Source organism: Alosa alosa, chromosome 12 (genome assembly GCF_017589495.1).
Source record: "Alosa alosa isolate M-15738 ecotype Scorff River chromosome 12, AALO_Geno_1.1, whole genome shotgun sequence".
Classification (NCBI taxonomy): domain Eukaryota; kingdom Metazoa; phylum Chordata; class Actinopteri; order Clupeiformes; family Clupeidae; genus Alosa; species Alosa alosa.
The window spans coordinates 13,776,438-13,801,833 of NC_063200.1; the positions used below are offsets into that span (position 1 = coordinate 13,776,438).

Consider the following 25,396-nt stretch of genomic DNA (forward strand, 5'->3'; position numbering starts at 1 on the left):
GTAACGGTGAAGCAGTTGTGCATTCGTGCGAGCGCATGTGTATGTACTGTGTGTGTATGAAAGAAGGAAAGAGAGAGTAGATAAAAGGAGTAGAAGATTGAGTGAGTGAGAGATCTCCAGCATGTTGAAAATCTCATGGTGAAAGTCGACACCTTCGCCTCCTGCAGAAATGTGCCCTTTGACCCCTCGTGGCTGATTTTAGAAGGAGACCATTGCTGTCATTGCGTTTTGTTATGACAACTGGCTTCAAAAAATTAGCTATGCACGTGGAAGCATATGTTTGGCTAGGAGCGAATACTTCCTTTATGGTCAGCCCTACATCAAAGAGTTAATGTATGGGTACCATTATACATTCCTGCCATCCTGCATCACATCCTGCAGTGTGAAAATGAAAGAAAACAACAGAACATTCCCAAAAAACCCATCATGGCATCTAAGTAGTGTTCCCAGCTTTGGCAATGACATACTTCACTACATCTAAAGTCTTCCGAAAGAAACCACACATTTAAACTGACACTTAGACATCACACATAAAGGCCTAAATTCAGACCTCTTAAATTATATACCATAGATTACTGGGCTCTAAATGGAAATTTAGTGAACACTATTCAATGCGGTACACTGTGTCCAGACACTCTTTCCCAGCAGGATGCTGATGTTTTGAGAAAGGCTTACTGCTCAGACAAAAGCCAGCTAGCCCTTTGAACAGAAACGTAAACATCTGAAAGGACATCAAGTTGTGGCATGCTCGCAACCTGCCCAGTCCATATTAGGTGCCCCCAGCGAGACTAGCATTCTTCACAGCGGAGTTCTGAGCTCCGTGTCCCATGGCAGGTCCTAGCAATGGTTGCCGAGCGCATTCTCACGTGCAGCCGGACACCATGCGACCTCTGCTGAGGTCATGCTATTCTCCGAGAGTAAACGACTCCTCCCTCTCCCACTGTTTGTGTAAACAAAACTTCTCCATCCGCACCTTGTGGAACAAACACAGCACGCTGGGAGTGTGGGCCAAGAAGGAGACATTAACCCCCCCCTCTTCAAATGAGAAGCATCCTGGGCTTGTTTTGGATGGTCATGTCATCATGCATGCACCTGTGGAAACAACAACTAACTCAAGGGTGTAATGAGCTGTTGTGCTGCATTTATGTTGTATTTCTAAACTTTTCCAAATTATCTCATTTCAAAGGCTCCATGAAACAATCTGTTTCCTAATATCCCTGCGCATTCCACACATGTTGTATATTGTGGTGCTTTTCAACACATAGCGTATGCACTAAAAGTGCTGGAACAGGGAAAAGACGCATATAAATATATCGTAACACTCGGCAACACACATGTTATCATGCCTTCAAGGTAACATCACTGAAATTATTGTACATTTTCAACTAAGATTTTCATGATTTGACCATTAAAAAACTCTGTTTTGGGGGGCAACTTTTAAGCGACTTTTTAGATAAACTGTTTTTGCTTTGAGGTGTTCGTTTGTAAGTCATGGATAGTGACTAACAGCTGGCCTTCCTTAACGTGTGTTCCTGACGCTACTTCCAAGTGCATGATTTATGACTGCGGACGTTTAAAGGAGCCAAGGGTTAAAAAGACTGTAGTCTTTTATGAGGAATCTCCACAGAAGACAAACAAGAGGCGATGTTCTAGGGCACTTTCCAACCAGAGAAGAAGAGAGGAAGAGCTTACGTGTGTGTAGGATGTCTGCACTAAGAGAGGGAGGACTTACGTGTGTGTAGGATGTCTCCACTAATGTGTGAAATATACATACGGAAGTCACTTAGTCTTGTCTGGGGCCTCTCTGTTTCACCTGTCCGCTCAAACCCAACCGCTGAGAGGGATAGAACAGCTGAGCTGACATCCTACTGATGGAACTACTTGTAGAACAGACTCTGAAATGTGCTGGAAGTGAATTGAAGCTTGCCCCCCCCTCCTGCCGCTTGCTATGTCAAGCGCTTCTCACTCAGTTGTTAATTTCCAGACTACCATTTATAAGTGGAGTGGCCAATGATGGTATATACGTAGATATACAGTATACAGTCATTGGGAGAGACTATCCGCAGTCTCTGAGGCCTTTGTAGACTTAACACTTGTGCCAAGTTCAGGAGGGACAAAGTAAGTGCTGGGCGTTCACAGATCCGGGTAGTGACCTACCCCTGCTGCTCGCTGCTCACATAAAGAGGGCCCTCGACCAGGGCCTGTAAACTCTTGTTTTCCAGGGCCATAAATGAGAGAGGGGGGACCACACGCTGACGTGAAGGGGCGGTTGTGTTCACAGGCCTTAACTTTGGGCTCTGGGCAGTGACCAAGGGTGAGAGAGCCCGAGAGAGGTCAGCAACTAAAGACAGCACAGAGAAGTTAGAGGCATCTCAGAGGAGAGGCCTAGGGCCAGTTTAAGAGCAGGGGCATACAAAATAATCAGGCTAACCGGACTCTGAAACATGGCAAACCAATCTTTGGGTGGGACATGATTGTAATTGTTTCAGATGATAATCGTGCTTCGTTTTGAGTTTGGAGCCCATTTAAATGGGATATTTCCCCCCATTTCACTAAAAGACTTTACTTTATGTATAAACCAACCTCTTTCTTACTCATGAAATGTAAACACATTAGGAAAAGATGACCTCTTCAACCTCGACAAATCTAGTAAAAGAATTTTGTTTAAAGGAAACACCTTCATCATAGTTGTCATTAGTAGTTATGCTCTGAAAATTGCCCGACATAAATCCTACCGTTGACACAGTCGGGCGTGACCTCCTCGTAAGTCAACTGGAATAAAATACCACCTCATTCCACAGACCGACAGCAGAGAGAAGGTGAGCTTGTGTTTTTACATCTGCGTGCGACTGAACCTGGTTGAAGGTTAAACTCAGTCTCTCCCCAACACTCCCTCGCACACATAAAAGGCTCTGGTCAATCAGTGGAACATTAGCCAGGGTGGGGAAATGCTATAACATCCCACAGGGGACAGAAACAAACACTAAACACTCAAATAAACAGAGACGCACAGAAAGAGGGTGTTTGTCCTCAAACACAAATAGCAGTGAGCTGTGCTTAGAGTTGTTCTGTTTTCATAACAGGTCCGAACCTAATTTGGGGGAATATTTCCGCCCCATCAAACAGCCGACTGCATGAACAGCTTCTCAATCCAGACAGCCAAATACCACAGCTATTCTGTGCATTTTCTTTGGAGAGCGAGCTATTCTGGCCAACTCTGGTCACTATACACAACAGATTCTATAAGCTTGGAGTGGGAAACCAGTTTATACTTAGAATTCTTAGTGGTGTGTTGCCTATCCTCAAATTTCCTCCAGTTGGATTTTACAATGTTAGTGATTCTGAGATCCTTTCTAGGATTGTTTACCAAGGCATGAGGTTGAGATGTATGTATGTAACATACTGTATGTAACGTTTAGTAATATAGAACATAAAGTTGAAATGTATGTATGTAATGTATGTAACGTTTGGTATTATAGAACAAGGTTGAGATTTTTGTATGTAACATACATGTATGTAATGTTTAGTAATATAGAACATTTTTACATGTAACATATGCAATGTATGCAACATTTTATATTATAGAACATGAGGAGGTGGAGATTTTTGTATGTAACATGACGTCTGTAACATTTGGTATTATACAGTAGAACATGAGGTTGAGATATTTGTATGTAACGTTTGGTATTATAGAACATGAGGTTGAGATTTTTGTATGTAACGTTTGGTATTATTGGTATTATGGTATTATATGATGAGATTTTTTTGCTTCTCTAGCAGTGTGCTCCTGCGCTGACTCTGACTCTGTCTCTATCTCTGCGTTGTCTCTGAGTGAAGTGGTCTGCGATGGGAAAAGCACACAGCTCTGTTGAGATTCTGCCCTGCTGTGTTACATCCTCAGAGTCCTTGGAATAACACAGAGACTGGGGGGGGCTGAGGCTCTGTGGGGAGGGGTCTCTTGGAATTTGTGCTGTCTGTCTGTTCACTTTCAACCCGTTTCTAAATTTACAGTTTTCATCTTCCCACTGGTTCCTGTTTTTAAAACTCACAAACTACAAAAAAAGGCTTCTGGGTCTTCTGGGTGTCGCTCTGGGGATGGTAATATGCATTTAGAAGCTGTGAGGCATTCTGGAATGTGCCCCTGAGTTTGGAACACAAACGCTTCTTTTTCGCCTGGCCTCCCTGGCTGGCTAGCCCCTGCTCTGGGAGAGAGAGCCTCACACCCGTGGACCGCTCCACAGGCATGCACTCACTCACTCCCGCTGGCCTGTCGTCCGATGGGAGGTTTTACGTTACTTGGGGGGGTGGGATGGGGGGTGACAGGGGTGACTACGAGGTGACTGATGATGATCTGCATACCTCACCAGAAGACTTAAAACTCCAACACCCCACCACCACCACTCCCACTCCCACTTCCCCTCATCTTACTGAACTAGTCACACCCCCCCCCCCCCCAGACACACACACACCACTTTTTCTTCATCTTACTCAACACCCCGACAAGACTTTCCACCGAGTGCAGAGAGGGGTGTCTCGTGGGCAATGCGTGGGCTGGACGGTATAGGAAGGGATTCCCTCGTGCTGGTGTCATCTGCTTCCCTCCACAGCTGGGACTCGTTTCATTAGAGTTACGCGGGCGCACAGACAGCCGCACGGCAGGCAGGGGGCCCCCACTATTACACACGGGGCCCGGGGGTGTCTGAGGGTAAAAACAGCCCCAGAAACTGCCCTGCTGTGGTAAAATCATTAACCCCCCCCCCAAACGGAAGGGGAGGGTGCGTGCAATGGAAAAGCACACAGCAGACAGCAGCCTAGTCATCAGCAGAGCATTTGCGGACTCAAGAATGCTGCTCACCTGGGTTTCCATGACGACTCAGTAAACACTCGCTCTTGATTTTGTGGTATCTTTCTTGCGTACCAGTCGGAAACACACTTGCCCGTACTTTACGACCTTTGAGGGGGACGTGCAAGCTAACACACTGATAGATGTAATCTACAGTCACCACTGGAGTCGCTATGGCAACACAACCTAAATCACCATGGCAGCAGACTGTAATGTTTGACCAGATGTTCTGACCAGCTGTGATAAGGCTCTTTGAGAAGCCCCGTTCTCCTACATTCGGTGTGTAACGTCCAGTCATGAGTGGGAGACCAGAGGATTGCAGCCAAATCTGTGCTACCATTCACGTCTCAGTTACAGGAAACCATACCACTGGAACTCCCCCCCCCCACACACACACACACACACCTGCCCTCCAAAATCTTGCTAGCTGGATCTTTGCTGAAGCCTCCAGAAGGAAGAACTACACAGGCATAAAGAGATTCTTTCAGTGGAGCCACTGAGATGTGTGAGTCATTTCCCAGACAAATAAACCTCCATTAGTTCTGTAGCTCTCTACATTCTGTATTCTATTCTAGAAGGTTTTAGTTCTATTCTCTATTCTATTCTATTGCTTTTTTGTTTTGTTATGGTTATGGTTATGGTTATGGATTTAGCAGACGCCTTTGTCCAAAGCGACACATAAATACAAAACAACATAATAATATTTAAAATTGAACAGGGAACAGATTAAACTGTAGGTCAAATATAGTAAGGAGAATAGTTGTAGTACACAATAATATCAATTCAAGCAATAGCCTAATAAAAAGCAATGTAAAAAAGGGGAAAGGCAATAATAAAACAATAATGTCAATTCAATCAATAATATAAAAACAATGACATGGTAAGACTACATTAAGGAGAATATCAATACTAAACGATAATGTCAAATTAATTAACAGCCCAATTAAAATAAAACAACATTATATAAACCATAACACATAAGCGCTTAAACAACTAAGTATATGTTGAATAGGAATGTCTTTAGACCCCTCTTAAACGACCCAAAACTACCACAGGAACGGAGAGCACTGGGCAGTTCATTCCACCAACATGGAACCACTGAAGAAAAGAGTCTGGAATTAGACCCAGTTTTCATGACTGAGTCGACACAACATATCACTCACCAGAAGACCGCAGTGGGCGGTTGGGGATGTAAGGCTTGATTATTGAATTAAAATAACTAGGAGCAGATCTAGTTAGTGTCCTATAGGCCAAAGTGAGAGATTTAAATTTAATTCTGGCTACTATAGGGAGCCAATGGAGAGTAACTAGGAGAGGAGTTACATGTGTCCTCTTTGGCTGATTGAAGACCAGGCGTGCTCCAGCATTTTGAATCAGCTGTAATGATCTTGTTACACAAGCGGGTAAGCCAGCTAATAGTGAATTACAATAGTCCATTACAATACTATTATTATTATTATTATTATTACAATACAATAGTTTTGTGTTCCAGACACCACCAACTACACATCCTTCTAGGGTGTTTCAGTGCTCTAGTATGGACGAAAACTTTTGAAAAATGATACGAAAACGATAATATGGATGGAGATCATTTTCACCTCAAATATGCGTATTTCTATTTACCCGGCTTAATGTGGAAATGGCCTACATTTATAAGCCCTTTAAAGGCACGTTGAACTTCCAAACCAAACATGAAGACTGTAAGACCAGAACCAGATCACAAAGGACTCCTGGCATGCCCAGACCAGATTACCTGATCCTTTCAGTTCCTTGAAATCCACCAATCATATGTTATCTTCTGTCAATGTGTCTACCTGCATTCAGGGTTATACTTATCATGGATTCTCTCTGTAACTGTAAAAGTTATAGCCTACATACCCCACTGTTACATCATGATCCTTATTCCAACCCTCTTTTTGAAGTGATCAAGCATTTTTTAATGATTGGTAATGATGGGACATCTAAAGAGATATATAGTCCAACTGTGCTGCACAGTGTCTATGATTAAACTCTGTCCTGCACTGTCTTCTGCAGTCATGCAGGAATGTGTGCTGATAGGCCTGAGGCGAGGACAGACACATTCATCATCTCTGGTCAGAGGAATGCACTCTTTAAGAGCCGATAGGTACATAAGTACAGAACTTTCACCTGTCAGGGGTCGGGAAGGGGTCCGCCCAATACAAGAGTCCTGTTATTTTCTGGTAGCTGAACAGAGGCAGTCAAAAAAGAGGAATTTTAAATAATCCTCTGAATGACTTGCTGGTGTGGGGCTTGTTTTGTTAACCCAGACACTCAGCTGAATCACTCACTGGACGTAACCTTGGTTAGCCTACTATGTTAGCAAGTGTTCCAAAAAAGCATTCCGTAATTCCAAACACACCACAGAACACTAGATTGGTAGACGCCACTGTCAAACATGAGAGAGCTGAGAGATTCTGGTATCTTTATGGTACTTGCACACACATCTGCTCTGGGTCTCAGTGAAGGTTTGACCCTAAACAAGCAAATGTGAGACTAAACACCACATAAATCTGGACCGGCTGGAGACCGGATCCGAGTCAGTTCTGCTCGCAAATCAGAATCAGAGGCGTAAAAGTCTGGCTTCAGAAAGTTAAGGTCCTAGCACATATTTGTTCCAACCATTCACTAAACCAGCTGAATGCAAAACCACCACACCTCAGCCAGGTAGACCAGCTAATTTGTGAAATCACCTGTGTTTATTACACATGTGGAAACCAATACATTACACTTCTTGGGCTTATACTTTCTGAAGCCGGACTTCTACAACTCTGATCAGAATCCCATCTGGTTGAGGGGCAGATGCGGTGGGTTACCTCCACGTGGTTGTCGACTGCGCTGATGTACTGGAACCCCGGGATGCGTTTGGCGCTGCAGACGACCCCAACGTCCTCCGTGTGGCGGCAGTCTGACACCCCAAAGCCGTTGGACGGGCACTCGGCTAGCGAGCGCTCTCTTCCCGTGCAGTGGACGTTGTCCAGCCAGATACGACCTGCAGTAAACACAGAGGGACAAGGACATCAGGGGGACAGGAGATACTGGGGTTGGAGGGGGCAGTTAGTCTGGACAACAGCAAATTCTTTTTTACTTTTGAAGTATGTTTTTGGGGCTTTTTGCCTTTATTTAGATGGGACAGTGAAGTGTGACAGGAAGTGAGTGGGAGAGAGAGACCTTGGTCCCTGTGGGCACTTGGACCTGAACATGCAGCCAATTTTGGAGAAGTCCTTTCGTATCCTGAACATAACTGGGCCAGAGTTGGACTAGAACTTAGCCAGACCCTAAGTCATCCCCTTAGAATTATAAGGTTCTATCTGACATTTTTCTCATAATTGAGTTATGGAATTCTCAATATCTAGCTCAATATCTCAGAACTACTCAGAACCTTATAATTCCAAGGGGACGAAGTGTGTTCCAGGGGCAGGTGCTGTTCTCATCTGACCAGCAGACATCCCCATAAGATGATCCTCTCATTAAAATGTTTAGACTAAGAGCCCCATTTCACACTGGGATAGAGTTTCAGTTATGAATGGAACCAATTGCATTTTCCTAACTGTTATGTCAAAATAATTCCCCTACACAAATTAAAAATGATGGCTCAACGGGAAATCACAAAGCTTCTGGAGGGTCTGGTCAGTCAGTCTAGCCTCTCAGATTTGCTTTATAGACGGCTGCCTCTTTCGTTGAGGGGACTCATGTGAGATTTACGACCCTGGGTCAGTGTTTTTGCAGATCAGTCAAACCCTATGCCCACACTCTCCGACAGGCGTGCGGCAGACGGTGGAGGATGACATTACGTCTGCCTGTCGGGACGCTTTACCTCCAGTTTCCATCATCTTTCCTGGCCTGGAGTTTGACTGGTCTGCTGGTATGAACAGTACGGGCAGGAGATAGCCTTTCTAATGGCTAAAACACCACTTTCCAGGGATTACCCGGCAAGAGACAAGCGTGTGTGTGTGTGTGTGTGTGTGTGTGTACGGGGCCGAGGTTTCCATGAAACACCAGGAGAAAGGGCTCCTCAGAGGCATCATCAGTAATAAATCAGCTCCTCAGGTTTCCCTGTGTGAGCTAGTGCCTCTGGCCCTGACCGCGCTGCGCTGTCTGGCGTTACTGCTCATTTAAAGCCAGCCGCTCTAAACTGCTTTCATAAAAGTTTTTATTATTATTTCATAAAAGTTTAATAAATGCTGTGATATTTACAGATACACATAAAGCTGCTGTCTATTAGAAGTCGGTAGAGACTCTCTGATTAGGAGGATTTTGATGATCTGATTAAAATAACAGATTTGCTTCAGTCATACTTACCCCCTGCCTAGTTCATAATTACCCCGAAACAGAACCTGTGCTAAACCCAACCCCGTCCCGGTCGGATCTCCACTCACCTTCCCCTCTGCCGTACTTGGAGGACGGAGACCAGGAGACGGCCTCGAGGAATCCCAGCTCCCTGCACACCACGTGCGCCGCATAGATGGAGAAGTCGTCGTCGCAGACCGTGCCCCACTCGCCGTTGTAGTAGACCTCCACTCGGCCCTCGTAGTGCTTGCGGTGGTCCCCTGCCAGGCGCAGCTGGATCTTGGGGGGCGGTGGTGGGCGCCTGGGCCTGGCTGACCGCAGCCAGAGCCAGAACCAGCAGAGAGACCAGTAGGCAGAAGAGAGAGTGGGGACCACGTAGCATAGCCATGCTAACTACAGTGCTTCTTCACAAGGCTGGGGGGCGAACTAGAGAGCAAACACACAGTCAGATCATAATGTGGTTGGCATCATATATTATTGAGACAATGTAGCTAGCTGCTCTCTCTCTCTCTCTCTCTCTCTCTCTCTCCACACACACACACACACACACACACACACAAACACTATCATACATTTGTGTATGTGTGTGGGTAATATACATGTAACTAAAGCAACAATCCACTGACACTTTGTGACAACATTACACAATTAGCACAAACGCTCACACATGCACACCCGGAGCTTAATCCTGGCACCCGGGGAAACATGGATTATGCTTTGCTGTAATAACCACAATATCAGTGAGATGAACATAAACAGCATTTGGGAGAGTAATGACCCCATCAGAGACATATTGTTGTCTTTCTGGTATGACTATTCTAAATAAAAAAAAACAGTCTTTGCTGTTATGAAATGAAAACAAAAAAGCCTGACCAGAGGCAGCTTTAAATAGGAAAACCATTAAATGTCTCACCTACATCCTACATTAGTCTACACATAACCAAAAAACCTTGGTTGGCATGACGATGCCTCCTGAAAATACTCATTGTGTTCTGGGGGGTCGTGCGGTCAGCCAGGTTTGAAGGAAAGCCTTTCCATGGGCTGAGACTTTGAAGGCCTCCATTATATTTTGCTGACTCATTAACTTGTCGTCATGTCATGGCAACGGGCGTGCAATGCATTACAGTCACTTTATTATGAGATGCCAAGTTAGCGTGGAAGGACTTTCCACTGTGTGTGTGTGTGTGTGTGTGTGTGTGTGTTTCTCTTATGACTAATGTCAAACACATGCGCGAGCATGCTCAACTCCTACTCTTCCTCTCTGTGTCTCAGAACTCTCTCCATCCCTGGGAGCGCCATGGAAACCGATAAAAGAGCCCTGCTTGATGTTTAGCTCCTCAGGCGTCTGCTGTGGGGTTCTGGGCCATCATTCTGTCAATAAAGTGATCTTTGAAGGCTAGGAATGAACCCCCCTCCCCAGGGGATTAGCTGCAAGGGTCCTTGTCCTTGTTAAAGCTCCCTGTGTGCTTCCTCATCAAACATCACTGCAGTGTGTGTGTGCAGGAAGGATAGTCAATTAGCAGCTGGTTAAACTCAGCGACGTCACATTGGAGAGTTACGCACACAGACTGCAGAGCCAGCAATCTCTTTCATCATTACAGGGGCATTCCTCAAGACAGTAAACCTGACTCATTAACTCATCTATACTTAACACTGATCTATAGTTAGCACTAACACTTTCCCATTAGCTCCTAAGCTGAGGGCTGTCCTTCACTGATGAGAACTGAGTTTGACATTTTACTGTCTCTCCTTGAGTATGAACTGAATGAACTTGAGGCCATGTTATCTTGACGAGGAGAAGGCTATGGAAATGCTGAGACTAGCAGATTTGAACTGCCAGCGGTCTATGCATGTGGTGTTCAATAAAAGCAAGAGATGTACGACCACAAAGCCATGGTTAGATTCCCCTGACGGTGTTCCAGACGTGAAAACCGAACCACTGAGACCCACTTGCTCTGAAGAATGAGTCATAAAAACACGAGGATGGCCTGGACAACATGCCTTGGTGGTGAAGATGATAACCCCAAGTTTGCTTGGAGATCTTTGTCCAAGACCAGACCACACACTGTAACACAGATCCCTGGCGTGACATCACCCCTAACATCCAAGAAGTTTCTTGCTCCAAGGTATCACAAATTATACACTTCAAACTGTCTATCATAGCAACACATTAACACACCAGACACTTTCATTAACACCAGACAGACAGATAATCTTCTGTGCAAGGAAATGATTAACTAAATGAAAAACGCAGGAATTACAGTATTACTAGGCCAACCTAGCCTGACGAGCCAGACCCACATTAAAATGTAGGGTCTGGGCACTCACCCTTCGCAGTGCTCAGTCCGAGGGGCGGGATAATCAGTTGTCTTTCAAATTCCCTCTGCACGCAATAGGACAGCGGCAGCGCTATGAGTCCCATGCGTTTCCCACCAGCGGAGCTAGTTGGCTAGTTCAAACGTTTGCCAACTTAATAAAAGCTTAACTCGTGTCACACTGTTCGCCAACAGCAACATCCATCTTATTTGTTTTCAAGTAGCAGGGAATTCAAGCCAAACCGTTGCAACTCTGCCATCAATAATTATGTTAAGCCCACCTAACGACTCTATACACGATTTCATTGGCCTGCTTGAGTTTCGATTTCTGGAGCTCACAAGCCAACGGAGAGTTGCTAGACTAGCCCTGGCTGCCAACCACGATTCTATCAGATTAGTCTCCTGTACATCAGTTTGACAAGCTTGACAGTGATAATGAGTTTGGCACAGTCCTGTATTTGAAATGTCTTTATGGTCTAATGTGAGCTTAAAATTAGTTATCATAGTGTACTAACAAACAGAGGGTCCTTAAACCTTTTTTAGCCAATAAGCAGCTGACTCTGTTCCGACCACAGTCGGAAGTCGAGTGCTCGCTCTCTAGGATGATCAGGCGAGATGTGGGTACCACACGTGCGTGCCTCACACACCTATAACAACACACCCAGGTAAGTCTGGACATGATACCAACACCTGGCTAAGAGCCGTCGCTGAAAGACATCCATCACATCGCCTAGCAGCCTACCCCACTGTAATGCTATCGCTGAAAGGCATCCTTCAGTTCGTCTAGTGGACTGCATCACTGTAAAACCACGTCTGTCAGCAACTAATTTTAATTAAAGCTTGTCACGTTTGAGTCTATGACAGTTAATACTTTAGTTATGCTGTTAAACTGCATCCTGCAGTAAAGTACAGATAGTGACACTCGCAGTTGCTATATCGCTAAAAAAAAAGTTATTTGAAGCCTAATTAAGCGTTGAAAACGCTGCTGAATAGGCTACTGACAGCTTCATGTTTCATTTTGGGAAATGCATTCATCAAATAAATATTTCGTTAAAATACGACCACTTTTACCAAATTAAATAACAGTCAAAAGGCAAGTTTAATCAATTACCAATTCAGTCGGAGCTGGAGTTGCTGGTCAGTTAGAAGTCAAATTCAATTATAAGTCAAATTATATCGGACTTCGGAGACACTTACGGTTGTTGTTCCTGTTTGCCAGTGAATTCTTCAAATATGTTGCCCGTGACACCAGTTTCACGCCCTTCGAAGTGTCTTGTCCGACTGCTCCTGTTCTGTCTGGCGCGACTAGCGACCCTTCTCTGTGCTTTTAACGCGCTGCGCTGTCTGTAGAGGAACTTTCACCACCTCCTGCAATATCAGTGGAATTTGAGACCAACCCCAGTCCAGGGAGTGGGCGAGAGGAGAGGGCTGGAAGGATGAGGGGAAGTGTGTGTGTGTGGGGGGTTGAAGAGGCTTCACCCCAGCCCTCCTGTCCACGCGTATCATGGAAACCGCCTCCATGCGCACCGTAACATCGTAAATAAAACAAGAACAACGTCAAGACTATCAATTAAGGGGGCCCCCTGGTTAAGCGTGAGCGGCTGGCAAACGCTCAATGAAGGCTACTAATTAGATAGATAGATAGATAGATAGATAGATAGATAGATAGACATTCATAAATAACACATTTGTTATTATTTGGTATAATTTATTATGAATTGTAGTATCCATAAAATCCACGGATGCAAGTTGTTCCAAGTATCCACGTTTGATGTGCAGTGTACATTTAAATATTAACATGGGCATACAATAGTCTTTCTCATTCTCTTTAAAATGTATTCCATAATAAAGTGGCTTTCTAGACATAGATCATACGTCTGCAGAATAATAGTATTTTATCGAATATTTTCAGATTCTGGTCTAACTTTTTCATAAACCCTTCAGATATTTTTAATATTACATTTCTCAGTCATCCTTCTGACATCACACATTTGTTAAAAAAGAGACTAATAGTACAGGCTACATGTTCCTCACATCCTTATGATAATCATTATATCAAAATGATGCTTCTCGGGTAGGCTATACTCCAGTTATGTTTCTGGATGGAAGTATATAGGTTACTAGAGCTCGAGGGTAAGATTTGATCTACAGAACGCTGGCTGCCAGTCGGATAATTATGGCTCCCATCACGAGCGTGGAGCTCGAGGCGACAGTCGTGGCTCCATTGAAGCTTCCGTAGCTGTGCGAGCGGTGGGGTCCATTGCAGTCGTCAGTGAAGCAGCACTCGAGCTTGACGGCTCCGTTAGACATGTGGGCCTTGTCGCAGAAGGACTTGTACGAGCAGGATTTCATTACCGAGTCTGTGGCACACGGGGACAAAACATGATAGGGAGAGAGATTGTGAGTGAGTAAATAGATAGATAGGCTACTTCATTGATCCACAAGGTCCCAGTAGCTTAAGACATCACACACACAACATACACTACAATATAAACAGGATGATAAAATAACAAATCTACATGACTAATAAGGACAGTAAAAGATACTAAATCAAGGATCCACATGAATGTAAGGATGTATAAGCATGAGGCGCTTGCAGTGACAGGGCAGGGACTGACTGTGTTTCAGTATGCAGTGGTAAGGTGCTTAGTGAGGTGTGTGTCATGGTGGTAGTGCAAATAAGTCCAACAGTGCAACAGTGCAGGGATAAAGTCTAGAGACCAGCAATAAATATGAACAATTTAAGAGAAGAATGTAAGCATAGTAATATAATAGTATAATTATACAATACAATACAAAAATGTAAACTAATATACGGATTATAGCAGCAGTGCAAGGATAGGTTTGAAGTAATAGGCTATCAGCACCAATGGTCAAGTATGAAGTTGGGAGGAATGCAAGGAGGAATGCTACTGTGTAATGATAGCCTGGTGAGAATGCGAGGGTTATGGAGTACAAGGGCACTGTCGATTGCTATGAGGTTTTTACCGCCCCTAAAATCCCCCCTTTATCACCCCAAAATATTCACAATGGCACACGGCATTCGATTAATTTCCCCGTTTGCCGCTATTGATGTGTATCTTAAGAAATGTCTAAACTCTCTATGATGGTGTGACATGTTCAACAGCTGTAACTTGAATATGTAAATAGGCCTATAAACATAAACATAATCTATACAAAATATAAACGATATAAAACGTAATCAGATATGTTGTTCTCCTGGGGGAAATAAAATAACTGTAAAGTTGTGTAAAATGCCTACAGATGTGTATGACGATTAGGCTACTGCATTCTGTTCTTCTGAGGGATGTGTAATTGGCGTCCTTGAGTTACCTCTCCCCCTATTGGACTATGGAGGGTATAGCACGTTGTGCACGTAGGTCACGTTCAGTACTGCGCGCCACCTAGTCATTTAGCGAGAGAGGGCAGGATGCCGGTACCGTCCGGTTAATGCATTCTGAGTGAAATGTTCCCGTCTGGGGTCTACAGCATAATTCTTTCCAACTGAGCGGGAGGAAAGAACATCTCTTAAACATGACTCTTTTAAGACAGTTGTTTTATAGATCTCATAAGCATGGTGAACACACCTTCCCTCCCCCTCTCTCTCTTTCTCTCTCTCTTTTTCTCTCTCTCTCTCTCTCTGTGTGTGTGTGTGTGTGTGTGTGTGTGTGTGTGTGTGTGTGTGTGTGTATTTCCCTAAGGGAAGAAGCTGGCACTCAGAATAGATGGAGAATATGAGTGGGGTCAGACATATTTCGTTGGGACTATCTGATGGTAGATTCATCAAAGACAGCCTGCCCTGGAATGTGGGATACCAGATAAGTATCAAACACAACTGAATGACTCTCATGCTGCCTGACTCCGGTGGTTTCCATGGCTCTCTCTATGACCTGTTAACTGATCTGATCCACATTGAAGCTGAGCCACTGAGATGCCGTTCTACAGGAGGTTCTACAGTTCTACGTTCTACAGGAGGTTCTACGTTCTACAAGATCCTCTCAGCTACAGCATGGCAGAAGAGGAACAACACTTCCCTTACGAAAAAGAACTATACAAATCATATAGTATTTTGGGACAAATGTTATAGTAATCTTAGGAATACTAAAAATATCACAGGAATCTTATAGTATTTTGGGACATAGGCCTACTGTAGAAGTGCTATACGACTATAGAAATATTTTGGGACATACTAGAAGCACTATAGGAACACCATAGAGGGTAAAGATATTATAGCGGTACTACAGAGCACCATATTATTAGAGTTATTATATAGACTTTATTCATCATGGGGGGAATTTTAGGCATCCAGTAGCTTATACAACCATAACACAACAGACACACAAACACACACATCTCTCACATACATAAAAATCACTCACAGAAATGTAAAAATTAAAGAGCGTGTGAAGTGATTACAAAGGTACCACAAAGGGGCCGACCATGTGATGCATTGACCATAATTAGGTGCTATGGTGGAGTGTGTGCAATGGTGGTAGTGCAAGTGAACAGTGCAGAGATATTATACACTACCATAGAACTATTTTACAACTATTTAACAAAGGCCTTAAGACGTAAGCGTAAATCGTTGTTGGACCCTAGTGCAAAGATTTTCTACCTGAACACTCCATTGTATCAGTTGTATGAGTCTGTTTGCCCATGTATCTGTAGAGGACAGGATGATCTAGCTATGGACCTCCATAGGTGAGTGGGTCGACAGTGGAGTTTGGCTCAAATGCCATCTTCTTCTGTGTGTTTTTATATGACTGAGGGAGATGAAGAGTCTGGAATTTCTGTACTGTATCTGATGAGTCAGACAGAAGACCCAGAACAGCTGTGTCATCAGCAATGCAACATGCAATGTGACATTAGTGTACAGGGTAAACAGGACATGGGCACTAACACACCCCTAGGGGGCGCCAGTGCTAATGGTCAAAAATTAGGGGGCAGCCGTGGCCTACTGGTGGAGCAGCCGTGGCCTACTGGTTAGCGCTTCGGACTTGTAACCGGAGGGTTGCTGGTTCTCCGACCAGTAGGCATGGCCCTTGAGTAAGGCACCTAACCCCTCACTGCTCCCCGAGCGCCACTGTTGTAGCAGGCAGCTCACTGCGCCGGGATTAGTGTGTGCTTCACCTCACTGTGTGTTCACTGTGTGCTGAGTGTGTTTCACTAATTCACGGATTGGGATAAATGCAGAGACCAAATTTCCCTCACGGGATCAAAACAGTATACAGTATATACTTACTTATACTTAAATGTGAGGGCATGTGTATGTGTGTACTCACTGGGCCCAGTGATGGTCGAGCAGGCATCAGCATGGTTGGGGCACACGGTGGACCCCTGCTTGTTGCACTCGTCCATGTTGCTGGACACGCAGGTGTGGCATTTCAGTGCCTTGGCTTCACATTTTGCCGTCGAGCAAGAAAACACACCTGATATGAGATTAAACAGAAGACGCGGCAGACCTACCAGCACATCACATGGTGTATGGCCGGCACACACTCCATTGCCCAAACCACATAACAACACAGCAGTGATGCAGAATTAAATAATTATAATTAATCAAACCAGTGGAGTGTCAGGGACTAAAGGAGCTATTCTAAAGGAGTGTCTGACTGACTGTGGTGTGTTTGCTAGATTCATCTTAATGCTATGCAGTAGTCCCAGGTTTAGAACGGTTTAACAGGACAATATCAGTTTGCTGTAAGCTGTATTGACTAAAGTTCAATTACACTTTAATGACAAACTAAACCATAAAACTGTGTTTGATATCTTAATGAACATTTAGAGCTAATAACTACATATTCAAAGTCTACACTGAATTACTCAATGATGAACACTAATGGTGCAAAAATTAAGTTAGATTATCTGTCCACTAGAGTTAAAATCTTGATAGGTTACTTGTCCTCATAATATTCAAAAATAACAATATGAAAATTGCTTTCAAAATACTTAAAAGTACTTACCAAATACTTCTAAATATACATAAGTATGCTTATAATACAAAAAATAAGTTTAATAGTACTTATAAGAGAACTGATAAGTTAACTCCAGGCATTTGTGTTTTGTCTTGCGGAAGGTACTCACTGTTGGCTGCGGCAACCAGCACGAGGAGGACGGACAGTAGAGTCTTCATGTTGGTGTGTGAGGCTGCAGCGCAGGTCTGGATCAACAAAAGACTTGCTGTCCCCCGCACCTTATCCCTAATCTGCAGAGGGACGATGCTTTAGTCATCCAGCAACACATGGCCCTGGTAACACAGATTAGGAGCCTGGAGGGGTCGAGCTCTAAGCCGGTGGATGACTCGGGCCAGATCAGGGCTGGGGTCGTGTCACGTCAGCAGAGATGCATTCTGGGAAGGGAGGGAGTTAGGGAGAAAGTGTGCCTGCCAGGAAGGTGACAGAACATGTTCCTAATGTCATGCCACTTCATGCACCTGTATAGGAGCTGCAGCTACTCATCATCCAGTGCACTGTGTTTTAACCGGTTAAATATCATAATAATAATAATACATTTTATTCATACAGCGCCTTTTTATTTGTAGTTTGGTACTGCTTCCAAGAATCTCCATAGAGTGGTGCTGTACACTGGGTTCTTGACTAGTATAATCATTCTATGTTGTTTTTTTAGGTTTTAATTATTACTTTTAAATTATTGTCCTTTGATGCTTTTATGTACTATTGCCTTGTATGTTTTATGTTTTCATTTTTATTCTTTACTTTTTAAACTATTCTTTAACTATTGCCCTTCTATGCTTTTATCAGCTATTCCTGTTTGCTTTTGTTTATGTAAAGCACATTGAATGACCTCTGTGTATGAAATGTGCTATATAAATAAAGTTGACTTGACTTGACTCAAACTCAAGGATGCTTTACAAACAAGACAAAATGTCATTAAATCCAGCAGGCTCTTAAAGCTCAGTGACAATGTCTTGGAGATGGTGGGGTTGTGTGTGTGTGTGTGTGCAGAGGGAAGAGAAACAGCTTTCCGGTAGACGTCACTGACGGGAAAGTGGGTTAAGTGTGCATAGCTTTTCTGAAGTCCACTGAGTCAGCATCTGCAAGCTGCAGTCCTATAAGAAATCAGTGTGCGTCCCCAGAAGCTGCAGTCCTATAGGAAATCAGTGTGCGTCCCCAGAAGCTGCAGTCCTATAGGAAATCAGTGTGTGTCCCCAGAAGCTGCAGTCCTAAAGGAAATCAGTGTGCGTCCCCAGAACGCCCATTACCTCACAGTGAGGGGTGGAGGGGAGTGATCTGCTATGAGGGCTGCTGCAGATGCTTCTGTCTCTGCCCTTAATGACAAAGACAATTACAGGCACACACACACACACAGCAGACCTGTGAACAACTTGTAACTGAGATCCTGCTCTGAGGGCCTTAATTATAGACCCTTTCAAGAGAGTTCAATTATCAGCATCATAGTTGGCCCCACAAGGCTTCCGTTTTAACATTCCATATGTTATCTTAATGCAGAGGAAGTAGATTGGGAACCAAATAGAACGTTCAAGCATTGTTTTTGTTTTTATTGTTGAAAGGGTCTATAGGAAATCAGTGTGCGTCCCCAGAAGTGTGTGTCCCCAGAAGCTGCAGTCCTATAGGAAATCAGTAAAAGGCCCCCAGAACGCCCGTTACCTCACGGTGAGGGGTGGAGAGCAGTGATCTAGTATGAGGGCTGCTGCTGATGCTTCTGTCTCTGCCCTTAATGACAAAAACAATTACAGGCACACACACACACACATACACACACACAGCAGACCTGTGAACAACTTGTAACTGAGATCCTGCTCTGAGGGCCAGTGCTGGTGCCTTTCTCTGCCCTTAATGACAAAAACAATTACAGGCACACACACACACACAGAGACCAACACACACACACACATACACACACACAGCAGACCTGTGAACAACTTGTAACTGAGATCCTGCTCTGAGGGCCAGTGCTGGTGCCTTTCTCTGCCCTTAATGACAAAGACAATTACAGGCACACACACACACAGCAGACCTGTGAACAACTTGTAACTGAGATCCTGCTCTGAGGGCCAGTGCTGGTGCCTTTCTCTGCCCTTAATGACAAAAACAATACACACACAGCAATATCATTTGGCAGTTGATTGCAATACACAGATGCAGTAAATAGCATATAGCACAGCGATATAACACAGTAGGAATGTTTGACTATTGGGGTAATTCAGACAAAATGAAGGCAGGTTGTCAAAGGTTTGCAACATCTTCTAAAACAGGCACATGGTAGCAGGGGAGACTTGGCATCACCAAAACACACTCAGCTTGCCACAGGTGTGGTAGTAATGCCGGACTGACGTTTGGCATGATATCAAAGCACTGTGAGGAAGCCTGGTGCTGTTTGGCGTTTTTGATTGTTTTTATGTTTTTGTTTTTTTAACATTTTTTTATTTGTGCAGGTTAAGTGCTCTTTGTCAAGTATTAAAAAATAGTGTTATTATTATGCAAGTACGGAGAGAGATGCTAAAGCCAAAACAGCTTGCATCAGCAGAAAAGGCCATACGTCGGACAACTGGACAGTCTCTTGACTTTTTACAAGAATGTGCCATTTTGTAACACATGGATTATGAAATCCAGCTAAACTCTTCATATACACATTAAATCAACAACAGTTTGTCTCTCTGATAAGGAAGCAATACAAAAAAGATGCAGGTAACCAATTAACTGAATGAGTCTACGACTAACTGAACATAAATGTTTGTGCTAGTAGGTATACAACTTAACAAAAATTAATTTGTTCAGTACGTCAACTTTACAGTGATAACCTGAAGTTTATCAGACAGCTGATATTCCAGACTTCATACTTTGAACAAAACCATGAATATGTGTTCTGCATTAAAGAACCAAACACAAACAAAGTGACACGTTCAAATATCTAGTCTTACAGAACCGAAATAACAGAACAGAAGTGATGAGCTTTTGGAGAACCGAAATAACAGAAGTGATTAATTTGATGTTCCCCACACACACACACACACACACATGTAGATTAGCAGCAGTCATGTAAACTACAAGCAAACAGCCCCTCAACATACACTAGTGGGCAGTCAGAAGGAACAAAAACACACACACATGCATGCACGCAGGTACATGCACACACACACACACACACACAAACAAATATGTCCTCTCTCTCTCTATTTCACTCTTTCTCTCTCTCTCTCACTCGCTCTCTCCCTCTCTCACACACACACACGCGCGCGCACACACACACGCACGCACGCACGCACACACACACACACACACACACACACACTCTTCCCAAACCCCTTATTTGAACAGCTGTCTCCACAGCCAAAAAATCTGGTCCACATCACTAGTAACAGATGCCCTCTGGAGTGGTCAGTAGATTAAGATATGCAGGAGGATATGCAAGACTTTGGTCTACTACTCCCCCTCTTTTGCATGCATGCATACTGTACAGAACTGGAGGGCTTGTCGGACACCAACAGGGAGGTGCTCTCTTCCCTACTAAAACCTGTTCTCTAGTTTGCTTTCTTGCGTATATATTTTTATTATGTCTGATATTTAGTTATCAGATTGAGTTTGTATATATTAGATGTCTGGGTCTGGGTGGGGTTGGGTGGGGGCTTAGTCCGCTTGTTTTGGAAAAACATCAGCAAGAGATCCAGATGGATTTACAGGTGTGTTCTGGGGTATGAACTGTAAGCATGTATGTGCATGTGCGTGTGTGTGTACAGGGTTCAGTTCTGTTGTTGGTAAGGTGTGGAGAGGGAACAGTGTGATGCAGGGCTGGGTAGCTGTCGTTGCAGCTGTAGCGCTAACTCTACTGTACACTGCAGGGGTCAGTCAGTCCGTCTTTCCCAGCTTAGCGATCAGCTCATCGCAGATCTTAGTCAGCTCCTCAATCTCTTGATTCTGCAGAAGGAACACACAAACACCAGAATGGTTTAAAGTAACCCACTGAACAGACATAATATAACATAATATCAGTAAATATCATTAGACTGGATGGCTTTTTGAATGTTTCAACACTACAAACTAAATGTTTCAATTCTTTCAAACACCATAACCCCACGCCAAATCTGCAAAACCATACACTAATTTTCAGTGTTTGACTCAGTTTTCAATTTCCTAAATCACATTTTGAAAAACACCACACACAAACCTACCTAACACACAAAAAATTTAACAGGAAAATACAGTATTCACAACAGCAAATTACTTGGGAAAAATCACTACATTTTGGTTTCAATATTGCTTACTACATGTTAACATACTGTGTATTTCAACTTCTCTCTGTAGATGACTTTCACTCATGTATGGAAATATACTTGAAGCCCATGAAAGACAGAAGAGCTTTAGGTTTTGAGTAACAATGTGTACATGACATCCAAAATGTCACATTATGCCAAAAGTGTTTGCAATGTGAGGTGAATGTTTGCTTTAGATGTGTTTATGATATTTTGAATGTTATGTGTCATTTTGCTGAAGATTTGATGCATTTTGGATTTTGTGTGAGCAATTGTGGGTTTTGTGTGTAGAGTTTTGTGTGTAAACAGTTGTAAAAAAACTGTAAAGGAATGTGCAACTCAAGAAGAATGCTGTCATAAAATACCTGAATAAAGTAAGTGTGTACGCTAAGGTAAACTCTATAAAAACAGACTAATGACACCCTTTTGCTATAAGGGTCTCTCTGCCTGTCTGTCTTTTAGTTTGTCTGCCTGTCTGTCTGACTGTCTGTTGGTGTGTCAGTGTGTCTGTGTGAGTATGTGTGTGTGTGTGTGTGTGTGTGTGTGTGTGTGTGTGTGTGTGTGTGTGTGTTTCTTTGTGTATGTATGTATGTATGTATGTATGTATGTATGTATGTATGTGTGTGTGTGTGTGTGTGTGTGTGTGTGTGTGTGTGTGTGTGTGTGTGTGTGTGTGTCTGTCCATCAGACCTCACCTTCTGGTGCAGTGCCCTCTCCAGGGACTCAGCCTTCATCTGCTCCTTCCTGAGGCTGGCGTTCAGAGCCACACTCTCAGAGTTGGCCTTGGTGCGCACCTGAGCAATCTCCTCATTAGCCCTGAGAGTGTGTGTAAGAGTGTGTGAGTGTGTGTGTGTGGAGGGGAGATAGAGAGAGGAAGACATGGATCAAGCTTTACTGTCAGTATCAACACACTTTCGCTCACTAATGCACACATGTAATGTATGTAAGGTCATAGCAGCCATCTCCATGGAAACTGACGGATAGCAGCTGAACTTGGGACATAGCAGCTGGATTAGCAGCGTATCAGAGGATGGAAAGATCTCAGCTGAGGAAGAGCTCTGATATGGAGGAGGAGTGTTGAAGTGTTGAGCTTCTTCACTGCGTACAGTTTGAGTGTGTGTGTACAGTATGTGTGTGTGTGTGTGTGTGTGTGTGTGCTTGTCGTGCAGTCTGAGTGTGTGTGTGCGTGTTTGTGTGTGTGTGCTTACTTGTTGAGTTTCTCCTTGGCCTGCAGTCTGAATGTGTGTGGTGTGTGTGTGTGTGTGTGTGTGTGTGTGTGTGTGTGTGTGTGTGTGTGTGTGTGTGTGTGTGTGTGTGTATGTGTGTGTGTGTGTGTGCTTACTTGTCCAGTTTCTCCTCGGCGTGCAGTTTGAGTGTGTGATAGCGCTGTTCCTCTTGTCTCACTCGGCCCAGATACTCCTGTGCACACTTCTTTAACACCTCCTCATTCTGTTGGACACACACACACACACACACACACACACAGGTTTCAGATAAATACTCTTATGTGTGACATCTCTGTACGTGTGTGACATAATATAACCATCTCCACCAATGAGACATGTTAATGCTTAGAGACAATCCAAACGTCCTATCCGGGTAGACAGTGTAAGAGAGCTAAGGTAGTTCCTACATCCTTTTCATCAATAGGGACTGTCAGCAAGCTGCCAACATCAACGAGGCTAGCAGAGAAGAGCGTCTGAGTCTCGACTGAGGCTCAAGCTATTTACATTGACACACACACACACACATCTCTGGGACTCAGGTACTCAACAGGTGTGACACAACATACAAAACCACATAAACACACACACACACACACACACACAGACACACACACACACACACACACACACACACACACACACACACACACACACACACACACACGCGCGTCTCTGGGGTTCAGGTACTCAACAGGTGTGACTGTATCAATGTACAGAACCAGGTGTTCAGTCCCTAAATAATTACTGTTTTCACTGTTTCCACATGATGAGCCGTTTGCAGTCCTTTAGCGCTATGAACTCATAGTAATGAATGGGCATTACTACACTGTTTTTCCACTGATTTACTATAGTGACACAAATATGTAGTGATAAAGAGTGTGTGTTTGGTGTATGCATGTGCTTGTGTGTGTAGGCATGTGTGTGTGTGTGTGTGTGTGTCTGTGCAGTGTCCCCATATCTGTGCGTGTTTTTCCATTGAGTTACTATAGTGACAGAAATATGTAGTTTGTGTGTTTGTGTGTGTGTGTGTGTGTGTGTGTGTGTGTGTGTGTGTGTGTGTGGGGTGGTGGTAGTGTAGTGCTGGGCTAGCATGCAGCCTTAAAAGTTATTTGTTCAATTCCCGGCTTCCACCGTTGTGCCCTTGAGCAAGGCGCTTACATTAACCCCAAGTTGCTCCAGGAACAAAGTAGTCCCTTGTAATAGAATTATGTAAGACACTTTGGATGAAAAGTGTGTGTGTGCATGTGTGCGTGTGTGCGTGTGTGTGTGTGTTATTGCGTTCACCTTCTTGAAGCCCTCCAGGACAGTCTTCATGTTCTCGTAGCGTCTAAAGAGGTCGGAGAGCGAGCGCTCTACAGAGTTGAGGTCAGCTAGTGCCTGGTCCCGCTCATTGATCAGCTGCTGGACACTCTTCTGAGAGCCCATGTTCTTACGCTGCTCGTCCTCTGAAAGGGGCACACACACACACACACACACACACTGCGCACGCACACACACACACACACACACACACACACACACACACACACACACACACACACACACACACACACACACACACACAAACACACACACAATTCAGTTAAATTCAGTCCAGCCACAAAGATACTGATGATATTCTGTTGTGTAAATTAACTCATGTGATGATATTTTATGATAGTGTTCTAGTAATTCTAGTATGGGCCTAAAGTTCTAGAATGGGCCTAAAGTTCTAGTATGGGCCTAAAGTTCTAGTATGGGCCTAAAGTAGAATGGGCCTAAAGTTCTAGTATGGTATGGGTGGAGGACTTGGAGAGCATTTTCTAGTTTATCATTGCAGGTCGATATGTTCTTGTCATGCTTCCAATGTACCTCAGGGTCACGTATTCGTACACAGATTCACACACAGAGCAAACTCACCGATCACTTGTGTGAGGTCAGGTATTCGTACACACACACACACATACACACAAACTCACCGATCATTTGTGTGAGGTCAGGTATTCACACACACACACACACACACACACACACACACACACACACACACACACACACACACACACACACACACACACACACACACACAGCAAACTCACCGATCATTTGTGCCACTGTCTTCTCATACTCTGCAACTATTTTCCTGCAAAGAGAGAAAGAAACGTTAGCCTCTTTAACCCCCACAGTGTGTGTGAATGTCTGCATGTCTGCGTGTGTGTGTGTGTGTGTGTGTGTGTGTGTGTGTGTGTGTGTGTGTGTGTGTGTGTGTGTGTGTGTGTGTGTGTGTGTGTGAGAAGAGAGAGAAAGAGAGAGAGAGAGAGAGAGAGAGAGTGTGTGTGTGTCTGAGGGAGTGATGGAAATTATGATCAGTGTGTGGGTGTGTGAAGCAATGATGGGCATAGACCTCATTCCGATGACGGTCAGTGTATGTGTGTGTGTGTGTGTGTGTGTGTGTGTGTGTGTGTGTGTGTGTGTGTGTGTGTGTGTGTGTGTG

General features: G+C 44.0%; 3 protein-coding genes across 7 annotated transcripts in view; all 3 read right to left on the minus strand.

Annotated features, from left to right (window-relative positions):
- LOC125304849 (lysyl oxidase homolog 2A-like) overlaps positions 1-8,652 on the minus strand; it is a 31,472-nt gene extending 22,820 nt beyond the window's left edge. The window contains exons 1-2 of the mRNA XM_048259356.1: positions 8,613-8,652; positions 7,678-7,853 (exon numbers count right to left, since the gene is read on the minus strand). Coding sequence (XP_048115313.1) covers positions 7,678-7,853; positions 8,613-8,652 — 216 coding nt within the window. The remainder of the gene's footprint in view (positions 1-7,677; positions 7,854-8,612) is intronic.
- Positions 8,653-13,153: 4,501 nt separating this feature from the next.
- Positions 13,154-17,707, minus strand: si:ch211-113d22.2 (lymphocyte antigen 6D). Of its 2 annotated transcripts, none has more exons than XM_048259289.1 (3): positions 17,551-17,707; positions 16,749-16,862; positions 13,154-13,826 (listed from the first exon to the last, which is right to left on the minus strand). In XM_048259289.1, the coding sequence occupies exons 1-3, from the start codon at positions 17,597-17,599 to the stop codon at positions 13,612-13,614; spliced, it is 378 nt and encodes a 125-aa protein (XP_048115246.1). In that variant the 5' UTR covers positions 17,600-17,707; the 3' UTR covers positions 13,154-13,611. The 2 variants fall into 2 exon arrangements, with proteins under 2 accessions (XP_048115246.1, XP_048115245.1); XM_048259288.1 differs by having other exon boundaries at positions 16,749-16,895; positions 17,551-17,691.
- Positions 17,708-20,212: 2,505 nt separating this feature from the next.
- tacc1 (transforming, acidic coiled-coil containing protein 1) overlaps positions 20,213-25,396 on the minus strand; it is a 52,431-nt gene continuing 47,247 nt past the window's right edge. For all 4 annotated transcript variants that reach the window (XM_048258175.1, XM_048258174.1, XM_048258172.1 and 1 more), the window contains 5 exons: positions 25,002-25,045; positions 24,208-24,368; positions 23,040-23,146; positions 22,393-22,513; positions 20,213-21,362 (listed from right to left, as the gene is read on the minus strand). In XM_048258175.1, coding sequence (XP_048114132.1) covers positions 21,294-21,362; positions 22,393-22,513; positions 23,040-23,146; positions 24,208-24,368; positions 25,002-25,045 — 502 coding nt within the window. In that variant the 3' untranslated portion in view covers positions 20,213-21,293. The remainder of the gene's footprint in view (positions 21,363-22,392; positions 22,514-23,039; positions 23,147-24,207; positions 24,369-25,001; positions 25,046-25,396) is intronic.

Coding starts and splice junctions, on each gene's coding strand:
- si:ch211-113d22.2 (XM_048259288.1), bottom strand. CDS start 17,599: ATGAAGACTCTACTGTCCGTCCTCCTCGTGCTGGTTGCCGCAGCCAAC. Junction 16,896..17,550: donor GCTGGTTGCCGCAGCCAACA/GTGAGTACCTTC, acceptor ATCTCATATCAG/GTGTGTTTTCTTGCTCGACG. Junction 13,827..16,748: donor CTCGACCATCACTGGGCCCA/GTGAGTACACAC, acceptor CGTGTGCCACAG/ACTCGGTAATGAAATCCTGC.